This window comes from Mesocricetus auratus, unplaced genomic scaffold (assembly GCF_017639785.1).
Source record: "Mesocricetus auratus isolate SY011 unplaced genomic scaffold, BCM_Maur_2.0 Super-Scaffold_100010, whole genome shotgun sequence".
Taxonomy (NCBI): domain Eukaryota; kingdom Metazoa; phylum Chordata; class Mammalia; order Rodentia; family Cricetidae; genus Mesocricetus; species Mesocricetus auratus.
In genome coordinates this window covers 29,235,514-29,241,513 of record NW_024429194.1, presented here as the reverse complement: position 1 = coordinate 29,241,513, position 6,000 = coordinate 29,235,514, and the positions used below count along the sequence as shown (strand labels likewise).

The following is a 6,000-nucleotide window of genomic DNA, read 5'->3' as shown; positions in this document are numbered from 1 at the left end:
TTTCCACCTGAGCTGTGTAACACTGGGTATTCTGTGACTCCCGAGTGCCAGAATACCTGACCCACTCCTGTTCCATCCTGTCCTGACCCATCCCGACAAAACGCTTACACACACTTTCCCTCTTGAGAATTTAACTGTTTTCTTCAAATTGAAAGTTAAACAAGTTTTTGTTTTACTTCAATGAGAAATAAGCACAACACAGACTGCCAGGGTAAGAAAACTTTTCCCTGCAATTTCTGAATGGAATCTCACATCTCCGGTAGGAAGGAGCACTTGCGCAGGCGCAGAATACGCAGCCCGCCGCCGATCCGCCCTTGTGGGTGTCTCCTAATTTTGAGTCCTCCCTTTGCCGTTCAGTTCCTGGGGAACTGTGTTCTGGCTACACCGGTCCGGCTGCCTTCCTTCCGTCCTTCATTGCCTTGCTCCTGCCATGGCTTCTGCTGTGGTCCGGCTGCTGCAGCGGGGCCCTCGCTGCCTCTTGGCTCCGGCCGCCCCCACACTGGTTCCCCCGGTTCGGGGAGTGAAGAAGGGGTTCCGTGCAGCCTTCCGCTTCCAGAAGGAGCTGGAGCGATGGCGGCTGCTGCGCTGCCCGCCGCCACCCGTGCGACGGTAGGTGGGCGGCCAAGGACAGGTGGTGGGGTGGCCGCACGCGACCTGGGGCAGAGGAGAAGGGCGACAACTGGCCGGGCTGTCCCCTGCAGATCTCAGTAACCCACGGAGAGAAATGGGGCCTGCTAGAGAGTAGTCGCTTGCGGTTGACCCAGGTTTGTGATTGCCCAGTCTCAGGCACCTTTAAGGGTGATAGCATCATTCCACACACAGCACTGCAAACCAGGGCAGAAACATTCACTTCTGTGTAGAACCGAACTACGTGTCCACTGTCCGGAGTGAGAGGGGCAAACGTTTAGGTTTTTGATCTAGTTAATCTCGTCGCTGTCTGGCAAAACTCAAAAAAACAAAAACAAAACAAAACAAAAAATCCCACCCATACGTTCTTATGAAGTGCATCGTGCTTATATGTGATCCTGCATCTTGCATCTTCTGTTTACTGTGTCTTTGTGGACAAAAGTACACGTAGATCTACTTCATTCTTAGAGTCTCACTGGCATTTGACCTCCGTTAGATTGTTAGTGCACCCAAAGAAGTGGGAACTGTCGTTAGTGTGTGGGGAACTTCTTACTGATGTGAAATTGTGACTGCTACTTTCATCTTGCTCCGCAGGAGAATAATGATCACGTTTACACTAATTCTAATTTTGGAGTTGTGTGTGTATTTAAGGTGTGTGCGCACACAGTGCCTTGTGTTTGCTAGGCAAGCACTCCACCGCTAAACTGCAGCAGTCTGAAGCCTCATCATGGTTACGGAATTTTAACATGCTTAAAATAATACTGCTACTAGCTTAAGTGGACATTTCTGAAATTTAAGTAAATAGGACATAAACAGAATATAACATACTTTTAGTTTCTGGCCTGAATCTATATAGTTATAATTTGTTTACACTTGTGTGTAAAGCATAATTTCATTGTTAGGGCCGAAAGAAGAAATTCAAAAGCTAGAACAATCGTCTAATCTAATGGGAGCAATCACTTTAATGTGAGCAGTTAAGTCAAAGGGAAAATTAATCCTAACCATATATGTAGAATGTAACAAAGAACTTGCTGTTTTGTATTTAAACTGTTAGAACTTGACATTCAAAGAAGCAAACTACGTCTTGTCGCTTTATATAATTTCCTTTATATAGTGAAGCTAGAGCACAGTTGTACACGGTGTCATGCTATTCTTACTGTCTCTCACTATCTCTACATCCTCAGTTCAGAGAAGCCAAACTGGGATTACCATGCGGAAATACAAGCCTTTGGGGCGCGGTTACAAGAAACCTTTTCCTTGGACCTTCTCAAAACTGCATTCGTCAACAGCTGCTACATTAAAAGTGAAGAGGCGAAGCGTCAGAAACTGGGGATTGAGAAAGAAGCCGTTCTTCTGAATCTTAAGGACAATCAAGAACTATCTGAGCAAGGGCTGTCTTTTTCACAGATGTGCCTCAAACAGTGTCTTGGAGATGAGTTCCCGGACTTGCCCACTGAAGGCGTTGAAAGTCTAGTTGGCTTCCTTACTGGTGAGGCCGTTGTCTGTCATGTGGCCAGGAACTTGGCTGTGGAGCAGTTGACCCTTAGTGCGGAGTTCCCTGTCCCCCTGCCTGTTTTGCGACGGACATTCTTCGCAGTGATTGGAGCACTGCTACAGAGCAGCGGACCCGAAAGGGCCTCGCTTTTCGTCAGGGTGGGTATCACTGATAACACTTGTTCACACGTGCTCTAGGAGGATGGAAGGAAAAGTTTCTTTCTCTCATTCACACCTTTGATATGTATATAACGGACTGTTTCCCCCCAGAAAAACTGACAAAAGACCCAAACTATTTTTTTTTGGTAATTTTGTTGTTTTTTCAATGTTTTTTTTCTTTTGTGGACAGAGCAGAAAGCAAATATTAAATACTGGGTTGTGAGTTCTGAAGGATTTAAGTCATTTTCAGCTTTTAGTTTTGTTTTTCATTTGTTTGTTTTAATTTAAGGAGAAAGCTTTATCTTTATTTTAGCTCAGGGTCTAGAAAGGAATTCAGTCTGCCACAGTGGGAAAGTCTGGCTGTGTGGGGGGGTGTCCTTAGGAGGTAGGTAGATACATGCTTGTCTTCTACTTTTGATATGTCATATTGCTTAACATTGTTTTCTTAGGATTTGAAATTGAATTTTTTAAATTAACTTTTTAAAAATTAAAACTACAAACAAACACAAACAGCCTGTGGTATAACTCTGATAGAGTGTTTACTTGCCCTGTATGTGTGAGCCCATGGGGAGAAGCCCAAACTGGAATTTCAAAGCCTAAAACTGAGAATGTTTTAAAATCTCAAGTTTTGTAAGCAATACTTTGATGCAAAAGTTTCAAATTTTGGAGCATTTCAGATTTTCAGGCTAGATTTTAGCATATACATTTGTCGTCATTCATTCTGATCATTTTTTTTATAGTAAATGTGGATTTGAATGTGGTTGTAATAGTCTTTGTTCTAATTTAGATGTGTAACTGGTCATTTTATGCGCAGGACTTTTTAATTACGCAAATGACGGGGAAAGAGCTCTTTGAGATGTGGACTGTCATAAATCCCATGGGACTGCTCGTAGAGGAACTGAAAAAGAGAGACATTTCGGCTCCTGAGTCAAGACTCACCAGGCAATCTGGAAGCACAACTGCTTTGCCTTTGTATTTTGTTGGCTTATACTGGTTAGTAGAAATTATTCTTCACTTCATAACTTTGATTGGAAGCCTTAAAGATAGACTTCCAGTTTTTAGGTGTTACTTATAACAGCATTAAAATTGTATTTCTGAGCTGGGCATGGTGGTGCATGCCGTAATCCTAGCCTAGCCTTCAGGAGGTAGAGGCAAACAGATCTCTGTGATTTCAAAGCCAGATTAGTCTACATCCAGGACAGCCAGAGCTACACAGTGAGACCCTGGGAGGGTGGGGTCATCTCTGATATTTGGATTTATTTTTCCTTTCTCCTATTAGAGGAGGACAAGTTACCTGTGTTTTGGTAATAGTAACATTTAAAGGTTTTGTGTGTATGAGTATTGGTCTGTGTGTGTGTGTCTGTACCACATTCATGTGGAGACCAGAAGATGGTGTCAGTCTTGCTGGAGTCACAGATGGTTGGTAGCTGCTGTTTTGGTGCTGGGAACCACACCTGGGCTCTCTGCAAGAGCAGCCAGAGCTCTGAACCACCGAGCCTTCCCTCCAGCTCCTGCTAAGTCTCTTTTGGCCAGCTGTTTGCTGTAGAATTTCATGGGGTATAAGCTAACTTCATATTCTATATGAAAAAATAAATGTTTGATTTCTATCTGTTGGAGCCTTACCTTAATCTGTTCTTGGGAGCAGCTTCAATGAGTCTCAGATTAGAAGAAAGGAGCTTTGCTGTCTATCAAGGTTTCAGCCCACTTAGAGCCTTTTCATTTTGCTAGAAAAGGACCTCTCTGAAATTGATTTCAGGTTTTAAGATTAAAGTAGGGTAGATGTATAGCTCAGTGGTAGAATGTTTGCCTGAGAGAGAGAGAGAGAGAGAGAGAGAGAGAGAGACAGAGAGAGAGACAGAGAGACAGAGAGACAGAGAGAGACAGAGACAGAGAGAGACAGAGACAGAGAGAGAGAGAGAGACAGAGAGACAGAGAGAGAGACAGAGACAGAGAAAGAGAGAGTGTGTTCAACTAGAGTACTAGCAAAGATTAGAGCTTGCCATGTAGACCCAGCTGGTTCAAACTCAGAGACCCACCTGCCTTTGCCTCTCAAATGCTTGTACCAAAGGTCTGCACCACTACACCCAGCTCTAACCTCTGAACACCTAATCCTCTTGCTACTTTGTGCTTTGACTTGGAAAATACTGGGCCTCGCCTCATGGGTTATTATATTTATTTATTACTCTTTATTTTATTATGTATACAGTTTTCTGCCCATACGTATGCCTGCGGGCTAGAAGGCACCAGATCTCATTACAGATAGTTGTGAGCTACCATATGGTTGCTGGGGATTGAACTCAGGACCTCTGGAAGAGCAGCCAGTGTTGTTAACCGCTGAGCCGTCTCTCCAGCCCTGGGTTATTATATTCATGTGGGATGGAATGGGGTGGGATGGGATGCAAGGCATAGCTGGCTCATGTGCTCTGTCCTCCTGTCAATCAGGATAACCATCTGTTTCTTTTCTAGTGATAAAAAGCTGGTTGCAGAAGGGCCTGGGGAAACCGTGCTAGTTGCCGAGGAGGAAGCTGCTCGAGTGGCACTTAGGAAGCTCTACGGGTTCACAGAGAACAGGCGGCCCTGGGACTACTCCAAACCAAAGGAGAGCTCGAGAGCAGAGAAGACCAGCATTGCCAGTTAGGCAGCGAGCAGGGCGACGCCATCATGTCTAGAGCAAAGCAGTGAGACCGTGCCGACGACGTTCCTGGTTGAACAGCTCAAAATAGGGAGGAACATGTCTTGTCTCATTATTTCTGTATTCTTAAAATTAAACAAGTGTGTATCAGGTGACAGGTATTTGTTTCGTTTCTCTATTTCTCATTTATTGGTTACTACTATGTATATAATTTGTACAATATTTTTTCTGCCCCAGCTTTGAAGTATAGGCAAATATGTGAAGTTCATGGTAATACGAATAAAAAGTTATTCTTTCAGATGCATTTCCTTTCATATTAATGTGAGAAAGAGGCTGAAGAAACAGCAGTGGCTGTGAGTCTCACAAGTTTGAGAGCAAAGCTACCGGGACTGAGTCCTACTGTAGAGGCAAAATGGCAGGGCCAGGTCTGCCAGGAGGAGGAGGAAGAGGAAGAGTCCTAAACAAGTGCCAGACACATGGTGCCGTTCATGTGTTTGCACAGGTGCACAGTCATCCTCTATCCTCAAAAGCTGATTTTAGTCACTCCGAACTTGGAGAGATGGCTCTGCAGTTAAGGGCACTTAGCACTGTTGTAGGTGTTGGGTTCCCAGTTACATACGTGCTGGCTCACAACCTTCTCTAACTTGAATTCCAAGTGCCTGATGCCCTCTGCTGGCCTCCATGAGCACTGCATGTACATTGCACACATACATGTGTGCTTATACACCAAGTTAAGACAATCAGTCTTCTATAGTAATGAAGTCTCTCAGGACCAGGCGCAGTCTTTGAAACTTTTACTTCTTATGGGGCATTTTACAACAGGGTGCAGCCTGATCTCGGCAGAACTGCTGCTTCATCACTAGCTTCCAGGCCTACCTCCTGTATCTCCAGGAGGATGAATTTTATGTGTGAAAAACAGGTAACGAGGAGGGAAATACTAGTGAGCTTTCAAGTGCCACACGACTGAGAGGAAGGTCAAAGTAGCGGTGCTTTGCTGGGCCCCACTGAGAGAAACACACTTCCGCCCGATATAGCACAACTATTCAAATGGCTTTAACAGCTTGTCTTTCTTTTTAATCTGCCTCACC

General features: G+C 44.5%; 1 protein-coding gene across 1 annotated transcript; it reads left to right on the top strand.

Annotated features, from left to right (window-relative positions):
* The first annotated feature begins 367 nt into the window (after window positions 1-367).
* Window positions 368-5,210, top strand: Mrpl44 (mitochondrial ribosomal protein L44). Its single transcript, XM_005082507.4, has 4 exons — window positions 368-609; window positions 1,812-2,280; window positions 3,095-3,273; window positions 4,747-5,210. The coding sequence occupies exons 1-4, from the start codon at window positions 431-433 to the stop codon at window positions 4,916-4,918; spliced, it is 999 nt and encodes a 332-aa protein (XP_005082564.1). The 5' UTR covers window positions 368-430; the 3' UTR covers window positions 4,919-5,210.
* The last annotated feature ends 790 nt before the right edge of the window (window positions 5,211-6,000 follow it).